At 36.8% G+C, this 19,184-nt stretch overlaps 1 protein-coding gene and 1 pseudogene across 1 annotated transcript; both read left to right on the top strand.

Moving 5' to 3' along the window:
* On the top strand, nt 7–15,674 carry LOC109713490 (annotated as a pseudogene).
* Nucleotides 16,818–17,404, top strand: LOC109713392 (polcalcin Phl p 7-like). The gene has a single exon (XM_020237450.1). It carries the CDS (start codon nt 16,913–16,915, stop codon nt 17,159–17,161), a length of 249 nt encoding a protein of 82 aa, XP_020093039.1. The 5' UTR covers nt 16,818–16,912; the 3' UTR covers nt 17,162–17,404.

Below are 19,184 nucleotides of genomic sequence, written 5' to 3' on the forward strand. Positions count from 1 at the left end.
CGCCGCCGAGTCCTCCGCGGCGGCGCGCCGCCACTCGCGGATCCTCGGGCGGTGGGCGGCGCGCCAGGCGGAGGACATGGCGGTGATCGCCGCGGTGGAGGAGCGGCGCAGCCGCGAGTCCGAGCTCATGGCGCTCGCGGGGCTCCACACCGTCTCCATGCTCGACTCCTCCTTCCTCCGCGAGCCCCGCCGCTCCGCCGCCGCCGCCGCCGCCTCCTCTGCCGCCTCCTCAGCCGACCCCCCCGCCTCCGCGCGCGCCCCCTCCATCCTCCAGATGTGGCGCGAGCTCGAGGCCGACGTCTCCGCCGCCGCCGCCCGCGACCGGCGCTCCTCCGCCTCCGCCCGCCTCCGCCGCGCCGCCGCCCGGGATCACGACCTCCGCAGCGGCTCCGAAGCCGCGAGCGAGAGCGAGTTCAACGGCTACAACCAGTGGGAACACCAAACCCTCCGCTCTTCGATCCCTCACGGGGAAGAAGAAGAAGAAGAAGAAGAAGAAGAAGAAGAAGAAGATCGGGGATCCAGCAGGGAGCAGTCCCCCGACATCGTCTACGGCGAGCGGGAGAGGGAGAGGGTGCGGCAGATCGTGCGCGAGTGGATGACCGAGAGCGGCCGACGCGTCGGCGTCGGCGTCGGCGTCGGCCGCGCGGGTTCCGCACCGCCCCGACGAGAGCCCGCGCGCCGAGGTGCTCGGCGAGATCGAGCGGGAGCGGGTGCGGCTGGTGCGGGAGTGGGTGCAGATGGCCAGCCAGCAGATGGACGCCCGTGCGAGCCGCGGGCGGGAGGAGAGGGAGGGATCGGTCACCGATCACGAAGACGGCCCTCCGGAGCACATAAGGCGGGACTTGTTGAGGATCCGGGGCCGGCAGGCGCGGCTCGAATTGGTCATGCGGATGGCGAGAGAGAGACAGGGGGAGCTGCAGAACCTGTCGGAGCATCGTGCCGTGTCAGATTTCGCTCACCGGAATCGTATCCAGGTTAGGACTTCGATCTTGCAGGTTGTAGGAATTTTGCACTTAGAATGTTACTTAACATTTGTTTTAGGGAATTACGGTTCGAATTTGTTGCATTTAATTCTAACCGGAAATGGAAATAACTATTCCAGGCTCTTCTTAGAGGTAGATTCCTGAGAAATGGAGTAACAACTGAGGATGAGAGGCCGCCTTCTGCTGCAACAAGGGAATTGGGTCTGCTAAGGCAACGGCATCCTGTCTCTGGTTTGAGGTATGCATTGGTTATGTGTACTGTCGGTAATAAACTGTATCCTTTTCTTTCTGCTCCCAAATTTTCGGCCCGTGTTGGTCCCTTAATTTTATCACTTTAATCTTTGTTCTTTGTTGAACCAGTAACAATTAGGAAATTAATAGGAGGTAGTAGTATATAAATATAGTGCCATTTCCAATCGCACAATCTTTACTCCTATCCGGAGCTAATAGTGTATGTTTTTGGTGCATTAAGATGAACTGCCGACTAATGACGAAAATAATTAAATTTAACATCAAGTTGCGGATCTAAGCTTCTCGTGCATTAAGATGAAGCGCTTGCTTGAGTTAATATTTTTCATTGAGGCTCCAACAAATTTAATTATTTTTCCCATAGATTGTAATACAGAGGGTGTGGCTAATTGTCTTTCGTGCTTGCAACCTGAACCCTGGATGTCATGTGTTGCAGACGCAGAATTAGCCTCGTAATAATGGGATGAAACAAATGAGGCATGATAAAACATGTTTCCACTGGCTAATAAAAATGCTTTGAGAATTTTTCAACTATATCCCTACTAGATTAAACAAAACATCAAGTTATAATAAACAAATAGTTCCACAAATCACTCTAGGAGGGAAAAAAAAATGAAGAGAAAAGAAAGAAAAAGAAGAAAAGAGAAAGGAGAAAATAGGGAGCCCCTGGGCATGTGTGGAAGAGAAAGAAGAGACAAGTAAGAGGAGGTATGGAAGGAGATTTCCAGAATATTTTGATTTAAGTATGCTATGTTGGAGGTTTACCATCTTCTTTTAGGTGCTCTTTAAGTATGGAGGAGAATTAGTTAGTAAAACTAACCGAGCTGTTTCTGTATTTGGAGTAGGTTCATTTAATTAGGTCAGGACATATAGAAGGCTGATCAAGTTCGGAGTTTTTGCTTTGTTAGTGATAAAACCTGCTGTGCCAATGTAATTTACTCTTTTGATGCTAAGTGGGTTTATATCTTAGGTACGTACTTCGTGAATCTTTCTACTTAGGTATGAAATTGTAATTTGATTGTGTACAAATTTAAAAGACTGTTTCCTTTTATTTTAGTGCTTTCTGCCTCTTAGTTTTGTTCCATATATGATCGGTCAGTATTCTTTTTCGGCAGTTAGTGTTTGATTTTCAGTACCACACTTTATATCTTGAATATATCAGTCCTAGCTTCGTTATCTGTTTTTATAACATTGTTGTTAGTATAATCTATATGAGCTGTAATACCGCAAAGATTGATCAACACAACAAATTTATATCTCGTGATGCTTCGATTTTCTATTTCTTCACATTTTTCATGAACTTTTCACTGGAGCTTTAGATTTTTGAAAATTGCTGCGAACAATTCATGCACTTTGCTATGATATCAATCAAAATGAAATTTGAGCTGTGTTGAAGATAGTTAAAATATGATAAAGACAGTTCGTCAATTTATTCTTTTAGTTGTTGTGCAAACTGTATTCGTGTTATTACTTCAGTGGAAATTTCAAATTATTCACTATCCAATGTAAACCTCATTATATTAACAGATTGGTTCAATGTGCGATAAATTCTTCTGTGCACTTCACTAAGTCATAGGTTGTTGCTTGCTGATTTTCTTGTCCGTTTTCTTTTCCTTTTTCCTAGTAGCTTTTCCCCAAGTATCTTCATAGAAACTTGACACTTGAGGCTATGTGAAACAACCGTTGTACTCTAAAAGCTTAAGCTGTTTAGAGAATGGTGTTTATATAATTTTATATTTAACACTCCCCCTCACGTCTGGGCTCGAGACTTTTTAGTCGGCCCATGATGTGGTCTTGAATTAAATGGGAGGAAATTAATATGCTAGGAGCCTGGCGTGACTCGAACTAAGAACCTCCTGCTCTGATACCATGTGAAACAACCGTTGTACTCTAAAAGCTTAAGCTGTTTAGAGAACGGTGTTTATATAATTTTATATTTAACAGGCTAGTAAGCTCCAGTGCTAAGATGGTTTTGGATCTTTAGAATAACTATATTTGCATGTTAAATAGGGAGGGATTTCGCTTCAGATTAGAGAATATTGTTCGAGGCCAAGCTGTTATCCAATCCAATGCTATAGCTGTTCAAAATGTTACCTTACCGAGAAATGAACAATCCCAATCAAACAATGCATCAGAAAGTCCTAATGATAACCCGGAACCACCTCAATCAGGCAGCGAGAATATCAATTTTCAACAAAGAGAAGAGCAAGAAACAACTGCTGGGTCAGAATATAGCACTCGTAATGGTACGGCCAACATGCAAGAGGCTGAAACTCAAAATGAGATCTGGCATGAAGAAGACACAGACCATGTAGAGACCAGAGAGGAATCTGGTATGAACTGGCAGGAGAATTTGGACCATGAAGAGACCGGAGAGGAATCTGGTATGAACTGGCAGGAGAATATGGAGCAGGAATGGGCCCACGAAGCACCAGAAGATGAAGATGGAGAAGAAGATGATGCTCATCTCCCACAAGTTCTTGGAGAGTGGCATGATGGTGAATCTCGTGACACTGCTGAGAACTGGCAGGATGATGACCATCCTAATCCTCCAATCGGTCGACGCTCCACCCCCACTGGAAGAGCCAATAGATTCATTCCCCCTGATGATGACAATGTTTACAGTGGGGAACTCAGGGAGCTATTAAGCAGGTAATTTGCAGCTTGTCTAAAAAAGAAGAAGATTCAAGCGCTTGTTTGACTTGGTTGGAACTTGTAGAAAAGTGTTGTCTGAATAGAGTTGTTCGAAATAAACACTAAACAGCATTTGAACTTATGTCTTCTTGACAGATTCCCACCGGAACAGAAGTAGAAGCTTGAATACGAGGCTTTGCTTTTATTGCGTAGAAGCTCTTTTCAATTTTCTGCCGCAGCAAAAGCTTCAGATATTTGTTTACCAAATGTCTAGCCGTTACTTTTGAAATAGAAACATGACAAAACAAGCGCTTAATGCACCATTTGTTGTTATGCTCTATTCTCCCCTATATATTTGTCTAACTGCTTCACTCTTTTTGCAGGAGAAGTGTTTCTAATCTTCTTCACAGTGGTTTCCGTGAAAGTCTAGACCAATTGATACTATCCTATATTCAAAGGCAAAGTCGCGGCACCCTCAATTGGGATGTGGAAAGAACATTGCCGACCCCCACTTCCCCAGAGGAAAATGAGGAGCAGCAAAGAGAGGAAGAAAACCGGGAGGTTCAGGATCCCGTCGAAAGGCCTCCTCTCATGATTCCACCTCCACCGTTGCCACCGCCTCTGCCACCTCGGCAACCCCTATGGCACTCTCAATATCATCACAATAACTGGACCAGACAGAGCATGCACCGTTCAGAAATTGTACGCTCTCCCTTCCTCCTGATTTTCAGAAGTTGAACCTGTTTAGCCCTGCTGAAGATTGTGCAAGCATATACTTGAGAATACGTCCTTTGTACTTCTTTTCATTCACTCGCTGAATTTTCTTCTTCGACTACTGAGAGTCAGAAACTGGAAGTTTCTCTTGTAACTGAAGCTGAAACTAATGTTGTGATGTGTCGATGCAGGAATGGGATGCTATTAATGATCTTAGGGCTGACATGGCTAGACTTCAGCAAGGCATGAGCCAAATGCAGCGGATGCTCGAAGCCTGTATGGATATGCAACTTGAGATACAACGTTCAGTTAGACAGGAGGTTTCTGCAGCTCTAAACCGCTTTATTGGGCAAGGTTAGTACACTCCTACTGTAGATCAGCCCCTTCTTCATTGATGACATTCTTAATTGTGTTGATTCGGACAGTCGAAAGTGGTTCCTACCTTTCTATGCATCTTTGAATCATCTTTCAGAAACCCCCCCAAAAAAAAAACAAAAAGAAAAACAAAAATCTGCTGGTATCGACCAAAGCTCAGTTCTTTAATGGGGGGAAAGTTGTGAAATCAACATCATCTTTCTCATTGGCTCTTTCATTTGCCTGCGCTCGATGGGGTTAACAACAGTTCTTTTGGATTGTGTTGGACTATTCGACGAACAAGTTAATCATTGTCAACACCTTGTGTACCATTAATATCCATGCTTTTTGTTATTCCAGGGATCACCGAGGAGTCATCCGAGGGATCGAAGTGGACTCAAGTGAGAAAAGGAACTTGTTGCATATGCTGCGACACTCAAATCGACTCCCTTCTGTACAGGTTCGTCTCTGAAACCTTCCGCTATTTTGGTATTATTCTTTTCGAGTGACACTCACTATTCGATTTATCTGTTGCGAAAAATAGATGTGGCCACATGTGCACTTGTTCGAAATGCGCCAACGAGCTGGTCCGAAGCGGCGGTAAGTGCCCGCTGTGCCGTGCGCCCATTGTTGAGGTTATCCGCGCTTACTCCATCATGTAAATTACGGAAAAAGAAGAGGAAACAAAAAATCAAATATCCATTAAACAAAACAAAAATGGCCTGATTTGGTGTGAAATTTTATTGATTGGAAATGTTCCTTTTTCTCTCACCTTTTGTTTTTTTTTTTTCTCCTGGTGTTTATAATTGTTCAGCCTTTTTTTTAAAAAAAAAAATTTCGGTTTTTGCCTCTGCTGTTTACACTGTTGTTCATAATGTTCTTGTAATCTAAAAGAAAAAAAATGTCTCGGGTCAGAGTGACAAATGAACCTCTTTTTATTTTTCTTGTCTCCATGGATCTCACTGATTTGAATATCATTTCTTCTAATTTATTGAATGGTAGTGTGATTTTTTTTAAATTTTTTTTTTTTTTTTACGTTAGTCTTATAGATTATTTATGTAATGGTGCCTATAGAAGTTAAAATTTTTATATGCTTTATTTATACGCAAAATAATAACATCTATGCGATTTAAGATGTTGTCGCCAATATAGCTATGTGCTATCAAAAGATTTAGGTGAGTAAAATTGAATGATGTGTGTCCTATATTTTAACAAATAAAATATTTTTAAATTTTACGTACGTGGGCAGATGCTGAGTTGTACGAACGTTCAAGTGCAATATGATTTAACTCCGGTTTTTTTTTTTTTTTTTTTTTTTTTTTTTTTTTTTTTTTTTTTTTGCATTAGCCTTTTTTTTTTTATTTTTTTACAAATGATTTAATAAATTTATATTTGCGCATATGGTCCTTTTCAGTATAATGTTTGTATTTTTAAGTTGAATACAATAGATGAATCATCGTGTTTTAACATGTCGTGTTTATATCTACACTCTAGTTCGTATAGAAGGAAATGTACATGGTGATTCAATCATTATGTTCAACTTAAAAATATCATTTAAGTTTTCGAATGATAACAAAAAAACAGATTATTTATGTAAATATAAAATTATTAAGGCTATGTGTAAAATTTTTTTTGAGGGAATGAGGGGACTAAATGGAAAAAAAAAAGGTCCTTTAATTCATTATTAACGTGCACGTCCAAATTACCAACTTGGTGATTCCAACGCTTCACCCACGTTTCAGATTTGTATTCAGAATTTTTTTTGTAAAACTCAAAAATTTTAGAGAGAGAGAGAGAGGAGAGAGCACACCGGTCCACGGCTGACGTGGTAGGCCCGGTTCACGCTGCAACTCCAATACTCTTCTTCCTGTTCTATTCGAAGCCCAATTTTAAACCCAACCCCTCGACATTTTACAACTCATATCCCATCGCCGCTACCCCCTGAAACACTCCTCTTCGACTCCCTCTCGATCCAAAGGTCTTTTTTTTTTCTTTTTTCTCTCTCTCTCTCTCTCTCTCTTTCTCTCCCTCTCTTTTTTTTTAAATTTTTATTTTGCCTATTCAGATCTAACTTGTTATTCATATCATTCTACATGTTTCCTCACAATCTTTCCCCATTTTTTTCCTTTTTTTTTTTTGGTAATTTTTGGTGCTACAATCCGGTCTTTCTTTCAATTGGGCTTCTGTAGTTTCTCGATCTCCTATCAAGGTTCTTCCTTTTTTGTTAAATTTTTTTTTTTTAATCCTGTCTCTTCTTTATTTCTTTTAATGGGATCTTACCTGCTTCGTGGGTCGCTTAATTTTTCCGTTTTTAGCATATTTCCATGGAAATTTCCAGATGGGTTTGCGTTTAACTGGATTGGTTTTGGTTTTCTCTTCTTCTTCTTCTTCTCCTCCTTTTTTTTCTTACTGATAAATAGGTTTTTTAAGAAGAATTTATGAATAAATATGTTAAAATGAGAGCTTATGTTGTATTAGTTCAGGGTTGTTGTTTGCTGATTTTCTTCTTAGTTTTGCGCGAGGAGAAGCTTAATACTGCGTCTGTGGAAATTGTAGTATCATTTGATTTTACGTAATAATTACCTGATTTAGTTATTCTTGGGATTTTTCTGGAGTGCTATTAACTTGGTTTTGTGAATAATATTTTTGTTCAAGTACCACGAAGAACTTATAAAGATAATAGTTAGTGTCATATAACATGGAAATTTCCCTTTTTGGTTATAGGATCTGTGATTTCATGCAGTAAATTGCCTGAATTAGTTATATATGATTATTCTAGGGGTCTCTTTGAATGCTAATAAGTTGTAACAGTTGGTTGGTTGTTGAGTGCTTCGAGTTCGTGCACTACAGAATCATGAATTCTTGAATAATAATTTGGTTTTAATAGCATATAGAAGTTATAAGATGCTTATAATGTGCATGCTTGCTAATAGTTTCTTGAAATTGATAGTTTGGTGCACTGAGAACCCTTGTTTTTTGTGTCACTTCCTTTAGTTCTAGAATTATCTACTTTCATGCAATAAATTACCTGAATTAATTTTGTATGATTAGTCCGGGGATTTTTTTTTTGGTGTGTGTCATAACAGTTAGTTTTGAGGGGTTTGAGCTGGCATATTTCAAAACCCAGAAGATCTTGAATAATAGTTTGATTCTAAATTACCTGAATTAATTTTATATGATTAGTCCGGGGATATTTTTTCTTTGTTGTGTGTGTCATAATAGTTTGTCTCTAGGATTGTATTATGGCCATGATGGTGCTTCACGAGGTTATTTTGGGCAATTTATTTGTTCAAAAAGCTTCATATGGAAATTGTAGCAATGCAGCAACAAGTTGAAACTTTCCTCTCAAATTTGGTGTTGTTTACGTTTTGCTTTTTGACAATTATTACATTCCTCTAGAATAGTGACCTCTGTCAATGTAATGGGTGCTATATTTTTTCAACTGCTGTGCTAAATGCAAAAAATATTATTACCATACACTTGAAATAAATTTTATTTTGATCTGATAACGAGTAGTTTGGAGAAGACTTGTTGGCTACTTGTTCTTCATAAATATATAGTTTTCATCGATCATCATACTTCTTATTAGCTTTTAGCCAAAAGTATACAAAACTTATGTGAACTATAGTGCATTTTGAGAAGGTCACGTGAACTTCATGAATTTTTATATACTACCAGCTTTCACTACTGTTGATTTAGGTACATTTTTGTCATATTTTAACAGTATTTATAACTGTCTTTTTTGTGGAGGATTCTTTAATGTAATTGTCTATTCTATAAGTTTTATTATATAAACTGTTCAAAAACCAAAAGTAATGGTAGGCTAGGTAGCAGAATCAACATTTTTATAGTTCATGTGCCTGATTCAAAATGCGCTATGGTTCAGGTAAGGTTTGTAATATTTTAATCTAGCATTTACTGGCACTGAAAACATACGAATCAGCATCCCCACTAAATTATTCGCTTTATTCATTTGCAGGTTCAATGCCATGACGTTAAGTACTGCAGGTATTGTGTAATATAGTGGTTTTATGCGGTTGACTTTCTTAAGAAATCATCATCTGGTATTTGAAACCTGTTTGTCAGCTTCTCGTACAACTTCTCCACAGGAGAAGCAAAAGTGATATATTTTGCAAGCTAGATGCAGAGCTTCTAGCCACTGCAAGCAAAAATAAACTTTTAGGCTCCTAAAGCGTAATCTGCAATATTGAAGCACGTGCTTCTGGCAGCTAGAGCTGGTGGGGTGATTGCAATGAAGAAGCTGTTGGCTTCAAAAAGCTCTATGCTAGCAGAACTGCTGCAGTAATGCCAGACGGACCAAATAGGCCCTTAATACTTGGCTAAAGCAATTCTCTAGTTAGCTAATTATTTCTTGTCTGAATTGGCGTTCTTCTAGAGTATACTTGATATACCACTATGAATAATCAAACCACTACAAAAGTCAGTAGATTTTTCCCTTTATTCTTTCTCAGGGTGTTTTTGATTCCATGGGTAACTTTGGAAACTAAAAATGGAAACAATCTTACGGATAAAGAAAGAACTTCTCTTTTATTCTTTTTGAGTTCCTTATCAAGCTTTTTGAAAATTATATGCAGTATTTTCTTGTATTCAAATCTACACTAAAGTAGGAAGGAAGAAACACTTATGGAGATCCCAAGGAAATTATGGTGTTGTTCAAGCATTTTTTAGGAAAAATTAGCATTATTTTTCTTTGCATGGAGTAAAGTGGCAAGATCAAGTTGGAGAATTACTATTCAAGATGAGATTTTGCTGAGCTAAAAGTTCTGTTAGATTGGAAGCATCTATTTTTTGTGATGATCTTTTCCCTATCTTTGAACTTCATTTCTTTCTGTTTTTATGTTGAAAATCAATTAAGAAATGCTTTGTTCTTTACCTTTTCTTGTCTTTTCTTTCATATTCTTTTTCTAGCATTATGCAAGCGGGCAAAAAAGCGAGAGTTAAAGGAGTCAAAAAAGATATCGCTCAATCCTGCACTTGTTTCTAGTCTTGACGGAGTACTTATCGATGTCTATGGCAATCTACGTCCTAGGCCAGTCGACTATGAACACCGAAGAACCCTGGTTCGGGTTTTCAATATTATGGCTACTGAGATCTTTGGTAATGGATGTGTTCTGCCAGCATCCTTTCTTTTTGTTTATGCAGAAGAGTTTCAAGTTGTCATGTGATAAGATCCTTGTTCAGAAGCAGAAGCTAAGTCTAGTTAGCTATTAATGACATACACCTGTTTCTACGTATGTCATTCAAGTACAATGTGCATTTATTTTCTATTTGTTTGTCTGTTAGATTATGACTGTTAGCTAAAATGTAGTAATCGCGTTACAAATTTAGCAGTTTTCACGCCACCCTGGAAATTTTAAAACCTACATTTTATGCCTATTTTGGCATATAAATTAAGTGATGCATATCAGCCAACATGATCTGGTGGAGGTGGCAAAGTGATGAATTTTTTGGTTTATGATGTAATATATAGGTTTCCATGTGTAATGGGGGCAAACCATGATATATTTTGTAGGTCTTCTGCAATTAATCTTTTATTACTGTTTTTATTTATTTTGTTTTATGTTACTCATTTATCTTTTGGGTTTTTAGCACTTCATTTTATATGGTTCTGTGTGATTTAAAACAAACTAGTACAGCCCCTGTAATTAGTTTTTTTTTCCCCTCCACACGTTGACCTGTCTGCTGTCTTCCATTTAGCATATCTTGCACTTTGTCACTTGAACATCCTTTTAGGGACCGAGATGCGAAAGATTTTTATAACTATGCTGTTGATAACAGGTTTTAATCAATTTATAGATAGTGTATCTAAAGATGCGGGCAACTAGTGTGCAGACTATCCGTAATAATGTGTCTGGGTATAAATATCTGCATTAGCATTAAAACAGTAAAATGCTGACTCCTCCATTTAAGATCGTGTATTCCATTTCACTAATCAATGAGCATGTTTTTTCTCCTGTTTCTTTTTGGAATGAGTTTCTAATTTCTAGCTTTTGATGGCTTTAATCTTTTTTTTTGTTTTATTTTTTCCGTTTCAGGTAATAGCAATGGATTTCCAATTGTGGATGCATTTGGATCTTTCACCATGGACTTATTTACAGCGACAAGTGATCTGGACCTGTCTGTTAATTTCAGTGATGATACTACGACTAACTTTGCTCGAGAGAACAAGATTTCTACTCTTAGGAAACTTGCCAAACGTCTGTATGCTCATCAAAGTAAGTTGATTATTTGCAACTTACGATTTTGTGTGTGCACGCGTGCGTGCGTGCATGTACGTATTATGCAGGGGTGTATGTTTAAATATCTCGTAATAGAATATCAATAGGTCATGCATTCATATGAAATTTTACTCTTTACTGTTATGCATTTTTCCATTACTAGAGCATATTTCTTATGTTTACAAATTCACTTTGAGATTCCAGGGGGAGGAATTGTCTTTGGGGTCTTACCTGTATTGCACGCTAGAGTACCAGTCCTCAAAGTCATAGACCGTGGAACTGGAGTCGAGTGTGATATTTCAGTTGAAAACAAGGATGGGATCACAAGATCCAGGATTTTCTCACTTGTTTCATCAATTGACGAAAGGTTTAGGATACTAAGTTATCTGGTAGTGTAAGCTCCTTTTTGGCTTCATTCAATAGCTACTGCTTGGGAATATTTATCTACCGAAATGCACTTTGTATGCTCTATTCTGCTTACGTAAGGAGAACCTGTATATTCCACTCCCTTTTCTTTCCTCGTGCAAATTTTTTCTCATTTAAAAATTTCTCGGGTTCATTTGTTCCTCTTCTCCCCCTTGTTGGAACGTATTTGAAATAACTTTTATTCCACAAATAAGATGATGAATAATCTAAGGACCTATTTGGTCTATCTGGAGCTTTTGCAAAAGTGTTATTTGGATAGAGCTGTTCAAAGAAGAGCTAAATTTTTATAAAAACTTTCCTCAACGGCTAGAAGCTTTCCAATTTGTGCTTCTGCGTTTTGGGGCAAGCTTGCTTAAGCTTTCACCACAACAAGAGCTTCAGACTTCTCGTTTGTAAAACACCTACTGGAAGCTTCTACACTGGTAATAGAGAAGTTGCCTCGATGACAAACCAAACGGGGACCAAAGCCTAAGTAAAAGGTGTCATGTTTCATAAGTAAAGATAAGAAATTGCCTACTTCTAAAATGGGTTATTTTGGTTTTCCTTGCAGATGAAGACGTGGGCAAAAGCACATGATATTAACAGCCCAAAAGATCGTACAGTGAGCTCTATGTCCATAATATCTTTAGTTGCTTTTCATCTGCAGGTACTTGAAGATCTTAATATTGGCTTTGATTTTTACTCTCTGATTTCATTGGTATCAAACACATGGTTTATTTTTTAACAGAACCTACAAAGCTTAGACTTCTTTTGTCCTACTTGTTCTATTTTAAGCGCTTTGTTTGCCATAAAAGTTCATTTTTTATGATTTCTCTTTCCTTTTTGAGACTCTATAATTTTGTCTAAATCCTCTCCAAATGATTTATTGTACAGCACAGACCCGGAATCCCCCAATATTGCCTCCCTTTTCTGCATTTTTGAAAGGTATTTTCTTAATTTTTCAAGACAAACTTTAGTGATCCCATTTTCTACCCTTGCTTAGTAGTTGAACAATTACAATTATGAATTCTCAATTTTTCCTTTTGAAACTTAATTGTTTTGATTATTAAAAGTTTTTAACAACTAGTAAGTGGCCATTTTAATAATGCTACTCTTCTATTTTGAGCCTTGCGCTATTGTTTGAAACTAAAATACTTTATTGAATAAGTTGTGCGGAAAATATGTGAACGTGGTGTCTACTTTCGTGAAGAACCTTTGCCTTTATTAGCATGTTCTGAAATTAAAATTATTTTCTTTTTCTAAGAAAAATACATATTTTGAGTGAACAGAGGAGTTGAAATGCCACCTTAAGGGGTCTCGTTTAAACCCTAGCTGGCTCATGTTTCCTAAAGGTGTCTTTATCTGATTTTTTTGTAATTTTTGCTGTTTTATCATTTTATGTATTTTAACAGTCTGGCCTTTTCCATTTTCAATGCCATCACTACATGAAGAGATGGAACATTTAGCTATTTATAATTGTCAAACTAATGGAACCTAGAGAAAGATTAAATCTTCTCTGGTTTAATAGTCATTATTGTCCTCGTAATTTGTGAAATTAAACTTAGTTGCTTGGTTAACTTATTGAAGTTCCTTTTTTTTTCTTTTCAGATGGGACAAACATTGCGAGTATTGAAAGCAATATCGTCCAGTTGAAACAATTCGGGAGGGAAAATAAAGAATCTATTGCTGAATTGTTTATTACTCTAATAACCAAAGTGAGTGATTAATTTGTTTGTGTTCTTATTTCTTTGGCATTAGTTAAAATGAAAATGGTTAAATGTGGATTAACCCTGGAACACAGCTATTTTGCATGACGGTACAAACCTTGAGTTTAATTTCTGTTTAACAGGTCCTCATGCTTGCCATATTTGTTCCCTATCAAGCTAGCATCAATGAACTCACTTACAAAAGCTAGTAATCACATTATCAGCATTAATTTATAGTAGCCATTATAACATTGTTTGAAATACGATATCAATGGTACTATTAGAAGGGTGTATATGATGATATCATAATTATGAAATTCAAGATTAGGATTGGATATTCTGAAGCGTTAAATGTCTATATTTTTATAAATACATTTTGAAAAATTTAATATCAAAATTCTATAACTATACTTTTTCTTATTGGTTTGCTTAGTATATTTAACTTATTTTCCTCAACAATATTTAATGTGAGTGTATATGTTTGTAGAACTTCTAGTTATATGTTTTAGTTTTTTTATATCAATTCCCGAGAAATATACTTGCGCTGGTATGCAATCTATGTAATATGGCTTAATATTTTACAAGTTTGGATGATCTTAATAAAGCTTTATCCAGTTGAAAGCAAACATATGTACTCTTATTACATAATTATGACCCAATAGTTTCAACTGTATTCTCATAGCAGTTTTGAAACCTGTTAAATTACTCCTGTAATGCCTACAACTCTGTGCATTTAGTGCTGAAATCATTGAACTATTCATTTGTGGTTTCGACCCTATCTTATTTTCCTTCTATCACTTATTTTGATCATGCTTTCTTATTGAATAATGTCTTGCTTCACCAATCTCAACCACTTTTTGGTTGCAGTTATCGTCAATTGACAGTTTATGGGAGCATGGGCTTTGTGCCAGTACTTACGAAGGATCGTGGATCTCCAAGAGTTGGAATTCAGGGGGTGGCAACATGAGTGTAAGTTGTCTCAGTATTTTTTTTGATTTTTGTTTTATTTTTCTTGCATGACTCTGTCATTTGTGAAAGGTCATTTGATAAACTCAGTCAAGGGTTTTTCGAATCTGCAATTTCAGTTCACTTTTAATTTTTTGTATCTGTCGGCTGGAAGATCTCCCCGTGGGCTAAAATGCCCTATACTGAGATATCTACTACGCAAATTAATCACCAGGTCCACCGAAGGCATTCTAGTCCATAAAAAAAAAATCAACCCAAATTGCCAAAAAAAAAAAGTTTGACCGAAATTCCAAAGTTGATGAAAATGTGGTTTTTTTTTTTTTGTGTGTGTGTGCAAAAATTGTTACGTAAACTTTCCAAATTTCCGTCCTTTCAGTTTCAACATTGTTCTTGTAGGTTGAGGACTTCTTGGACCGGTCACAAAATTTCGCACGATCGGTTGGGAAAGCTGAGATGAAGATCATTTGCAAATGCATCCAAACTTCTTTTATCAACTTGTCACGCTTCATGTCCGGTCGAATCAATTCATCCAAGCTAGTGGAACTCCTGTTTGGCTTCCTTCCTCAGAGCATTCCTACTAGTCCACCTGTGCAAAGAAGCCTAGAAAATAAGACGAAACGTCACATCGATCCCTCCGACTCTCCACGCAACCCTGCTCCAACAAAGAGGGCGAGGCAAACTGCACACACCAACCCGAACCGACTCCCTAGTTACCAAACTCAAGCCCGTTTGCCGAGGTCCAATGTCGTTCGACCTCCTCTCGTAGACCAACCTATAAACATAGTAAATCCTCTTCAGTTGCAATATTTCCCTCATCCTGTCCTAGTTCCTTCCCCTCACCTCGGGTATATTCCCCAGCACCCACAATTTCAATTCGCCCCTCTATTAGGTCATAGACCACAAGAACCACTCTTGCCGGACCCATTTCTTATGATTCATGGATCTCAAGAACATTGGTATGATCATAGTTCGATGGTTCCTAGAATTTGGGGTGAGGGTCGTTATCAACCCTTCAGGCGATAGAAACGGAGTATTGCATATATGAACACTTGACTGTTTCACTTAGATCACAGGTTTTTGTATATGATTTTGTTCATTCATACTTTTACCGAAATGTAACAAATCGTAGATGACATTTACTCTTTTGTCGAACCTTAAATGTGAATTCATGGAGAATCCCACCATGTTTATTGTTCTTGAATCTTTTCTTGGTTGTTCATGCGCCTATAAAACATCATATTGTTGATGATTAGTTGATTGAAGGTCTCTGCAATTTAGGATTATTCGATTAACAAATATCATGGTTGGGCTCTTTTCCGATGCACTGTGATCTTAAGCTCAAAGCTCAATGGAGTGTGTTAGGGGATGTTCTAAGAGCAATTTAGGATTCTTCTTCGCCGCGCAATGTATTTTTTGATTATGAATCCTTCTTTAACCTTTCAGCATAGATTCAATATGGTTTTTTAACCTTTAAATTGTCAAATTTTGTCTCTTTTTGTTATAATTTAGTTTTCTCTCATTACCTTCATGTTGAATTTCTTATGTAACTGGGACATTAATAAGTGACTTTTTGGAATTCTCTGTTCTTTATATTCTGTATTGATGTTGCTTTGCTTTTTGGTTATGGTTATGACAATGAAATAATCTAACAAATATGGTATAATTACCATGGAATGTGTATGATTTAGGATTTATTTTTGACAATTTAAAGATGGAGGAAAATTTTTGAAGTTTGAAGTTATGTAGAAGCAACTATCATGTTAGAGGTTTTTTTTTTTTTTTTTTAAAAAAAGAGAGGTAGTATTTTTTTCGCTTCGTTCAATTTTTAAAAAAATAAATTTTGCTAAAAATGCAAAGCAATTAGGCATTGAACTTTAAATGTCACCTGCATTGAGAGTGCTCGATTACTATCATGTTAGAGTGGAACAAGTAAATTGAAAAAGTTTTAGTACAATTGAGCCCTAGCACTTCAAAATGAACAAATAAATACAATAATAATATGCACACCAACAAGAAGGGGAAAAAAAAAGAAACATTGCACCTGTGTACATACATAAACTATTGATTTCTCCTTGGCCCCCTAATGTTGGCAAGTTTAGATATGTTTAATAGAAATTATATTATAACTAAATCATTGTAATGTGGTTTTCTTTTCCCTCAAAAGGTAGCTGAGTATTTTCGTCCTTTTTTTAAAAGTAAACTTAGCTTAAAATGCGAAGCAAATAACTTTCGAACTTAGAACTTCGAATGTGAATTTTATTTTTCGCGCTCTTTTAACATACATAATGCACTCTTCCACACTCTCAAACAAAGTTTCATGGGTCCTAAGTAAGAGTTATTATTCAGCTATATTTGGCCCAATATGCATGTATAGAAAATCTCACTACTTAAAAAAGACACAACACATTAAAAGGATTTTTTTTAAAAAAAAAAAAAGAAAAGAAAAAGGAATGGCTCTACACCCTATCCCCGCTTCCAAAGGCAGATCCATCAATTTCTCCAACGTCCTATTCTGCCGTTTAAATTCAACACTCCCTCCCTCTTTCTCTCTCTCTCAATATATTATTCTCTCACTAGAAAAATAATATACAAAACAATTAATATAGTTGCGAGAGAACAAACGAACGAACAAACAAACAAACAACAGAAAAGAAAGAGCGGGATGGAGGGAGGGATCGGCCCGGAGATGGAGCGGATCTTCAAGCGGTTCGACACGAACGGGGACGGGAAGATCTCTTCGGCGGAGCTCGGGGAGGCGCTGCGCACGCTGGGGTCGACGTCGCCCGACGAGATCCGCCGCATGATGGCCGAGATCGACACCGACGGCGACGGCTACATCGACTTCAACGAGTACTCCGTCTTCTGCCGCAACAACCCCGGCCTCATGAAGGACGTCGCCAAAGTCTTCTAGATCTCCGCACTTCCATATCTCCTTACATATTCTTTCTTTCTCTGTCGTAGTTATTAATTATTATCTTAGCTTCGGTGGTAAGATATGTACTTCAGTAAGTGGCTTCGTTTTTCTTTCGGATTTGATTTTGGATCGCGCTTAATTTAAAAAGAAAAGAAAAAAATATATTTGGAGTGTTTGTTTGTTTGTTTGTTTGTTTGTTTGTTTTTGTTTCAAATTTCTACTTGTCCTTCTATTGGTTAAGTCATAGCAATGTTTTGAGCATGCTACATTTGTGCAAAGATTACAATGTGAGTTTGTTATGCACTACTAAATATTTGTTTTTCTAACATTATTACTAGTAATGCTACATTTATTGAAAAGTGCTATTTGTATATATATACGTATATCGGTATAAAAAGTTTATACCCTTGTGATCTGTTCGTTTTACCGAAGATAAATTTTAGGTTGAAATAAACTTTCGAGAGAACTAAAGTTTAGATAAAAATTATATTTTTTTCGCTGTTCTGTAGTCGTGAAACTGAAGTTTCTCCAATTCTACTGTTTGTTTGGTAAAAAATAAATAACGTAAAAGCTGAAGGTATAGCAGATAAATTAATATTTACATTCTTTTGTCTCATTTGTTTTTATAACTAACTTCGGCCTAGGATGGGCAAAGGTCAATTTCGCCATTTTAGAGAGCTTGAGTTTTTAAAATGATGAAATTACGATAAACAAAGTAATAAAAATAAGTATTTATTACCGAAAATCACTTCATCTCACCGAGAATTCACAAAAACTCTTTTGGATTTCATTAAAAATATGATAAGACTAAAGGGAGAATAAGGGCCTTTGGATGAATGAATTATAATTTTACCAGTAGTTCAGCAGTGTATAGATAGCATTGTTCTTTTATACTTTTTCACATCATTTTAATTACATAATATTATTTTAATTGAGTCGCAGCATAGATTTACAAGTATAAATGTTAATTCATACATAGAATGCATGACAATTATAGTTGTAAAAAAAAAAAAATCAATGAAAAAGTAACACACTAGTATATGAAAAGAATTGTAAAATTCATATATGGGCAATTAAAGTATTAAAGTATTTTTCTACCAAGATATGTGATGAGTACATGGATATCATGCATGGTTTAGCATGTGGAAATTATCATGAGCAGAAAAAACATAGCAAAATTTTGCGGTTAATTTTGGATAATAAAATTGTCAAATTTATGTCCAAAAAAATAGTTTAAAAAAAGGTAAAACATAATACTCTAACAAACACACGATTGATTTGACAAAAAATTTATCTATCACATCACCATTTAAAAAAGGGACAATTACTTATATATTTCTGAAAAGTCATTGGTGCTTGTACATTTTTAATCTTTGGATGAAGATTTATAAGGTTAGGACGATAGTGGTTTCTAGGGTTGAGTAGGTGATTGATGGAATAATATAATCTAAAGAGTAAAATTTGTTATAGGGACAAATTAACAGTGTAAAACTTACCAGTACTAAGTATTTGGTGCTTTTAAAACACCATAGTTGGATACACCCATATGTATATATATATATAGAGAGAGAGAGAGAGAGAAGAGAGAGAGATAGTAGATCTTGTGTATTATTAGAAGCACGAAGAACTCCGTCTTTATAAGTCGTTTTGGATGATGGGACTTTCGATTCAATGATCGCTCCATTAGACTTAATCTTCCGTATTTAAACTATTTTAAAAATAAATTTTACAGTTTTTTAATATTATTTACCTAGTGATCGAAATGACTCAAAATCAACGGTTGAAAATAAAAATCTCATAAAATATTATGATGTAGCACTAAAATTTTCGACCAAAGATATTGATCTTATTGTAAATAGGATAAAAAAATTCCTATCAAAATTTCATCTGATTTGAATACTTAATTGTACATCGTTAAACTTGCAAACGGCATAAATCAATCATTAAAAATTATTAATTTTGAATTCTTTTGATATCAAAAATCAGTCAAATTTATTTTTTAGATAGTTCAAATACACTA

The sequence above is a fragment of the Ananas comosus genome, linkage group 7, assembly GCF_001540865.1.
Source record: "Ananas comosus cultivar F153 linkage group 7, ASM154086v1, whole genome shotgun sequence".
Lineage (NCBI taxonomy): Eukaryota > Viridiplantae > Streptophyta > Magnoliopsida > Poales > Bromeliaceae > Ananas > Ananas comosus.